The sequence below is a fragment of the Carlito syrichta genome, unplaced genomic scaffold, assembly GCF_000164805.1.
Source record: "Carlito syrichta isolate Samal-C Ts95f unplaced genomic scaffold, Tarsius_syrichta-2.0.1 Scaffold314864, whole genome shotgun sequence".
Classification (NCBI taxonomy): domain Eukaryota; kingdom Metazoa; phylum Chordata; class Mammalia; order Primates; family Tarsiidae; genus Carlito; species Carlito syrichta.
Window position 1 is genome coordinate 8,171 of NW_007258960.1, and position 929 is coordinate 9,099.

The following is a 929-nucleotide window of genomic DNA, read 5'->3' on the forward strand; positions in this document are numbered from 1 at the left end:
CGGGCGCGACCCCCATGGCCTCCGTCGCCCCGGGCGTGGCGTCGGGCCCCCTGCCCTTCTTCCAGTTCCGGCCGCGGCTGGAGACCGTGGACTGGCGGCGCCTGAACGCCATCGACGTGGACAGGGTGGCGAGAGCCGTGGACGTGCTGACGCTGCAGGAGAACATCATGAACATCACCTTCTGCAAGCTGGAGGACGAGAAGTGCCGCCACTGCCAGTCGGGGGTGGACCCGGTGCTGCTGAAGCTCATCCGCCTGGCGCAGTTCACCATCGAGTACCTGCTGCACTCGCAGGAGTTCCTCACCTCGCAGCTGCGCGCCCTGGAGGAGCGGCTGCGTCTGAGCCTCAGCGACGCCGAGCAGGGCCAGAAGCTGCTCTCCCAGCAGGCGGAGGAGCTGAAGCTGCTCAAGGAAGAGTGCAAACGCAGGAGGAAGATGATCTCCACCCAGCAAATGATGATGGGCGCCAGAGCCAGCTATTACCAGGTGGGAAAGAGTGCGCGTGGCGGGCAGGATTCGGGGCCCAGGCCGCCACCACTCCGTGCCCGTAGAGGGGCCTTTCTTAGATCACCCCTCCTTCCTTTGAAAGGTGTGTGCTGTCTATCAGAGGACGCCGGGTATTTAAACAAGAGCAGGGGTTTCAGCCAGCGAGTAATGTGGTTCATTGCTTTCCGCGACCGGGGGGGATTAATAATTAGACAACTAACTTAGGCAACGCTTTGTGGAAGTCATTTAAATGCGGGTTGTGGAAATCGTTTCCTCTTCCTGATCAACCTAATCATGAAAAATATCAATCCTGTATACAGTGCTGTTGAGGTCAGCCCCCAGACCATCCGGAATGTTTACATTTGTGGGGTTTTTTCCCCTCATTTGCAAAAATTCGGAAATACTGTTTTTTCTTTCTTTTTTTTTTTTTTGAGTTGGAGTCTC

The 929-nt window shown here is 57.1% G+C and overlaps 1 protein-coding gene across 4 annotated transcripts in view; it reads left to right on the forward strand.

Moving 5' to 3' along the window:
• The first annotated feature begins 6 nt into the window (after positions 1–6).
• Positions 7–929, forward strand: part of DZIP1 (DAZ interacting zinc finger protein 1) — an 85,304-nt gene continuing 84,381 nt past the window's right edge. For all 4 annotated transcript variants that reach the window (XM_021705971.1, XM_021705972.1, XM_021705974.1 and 1 more), the window contains exon 1: positions 7–485. In XM_021705971.1, coding sequence (XP_021561646.1) covers positions 15–485 — 471 coding nt within the window. In that variant the 5' untranslated portion in view covers positions 7–14. The remainder of the gene's footprint in view (positions 486–929) is intronic.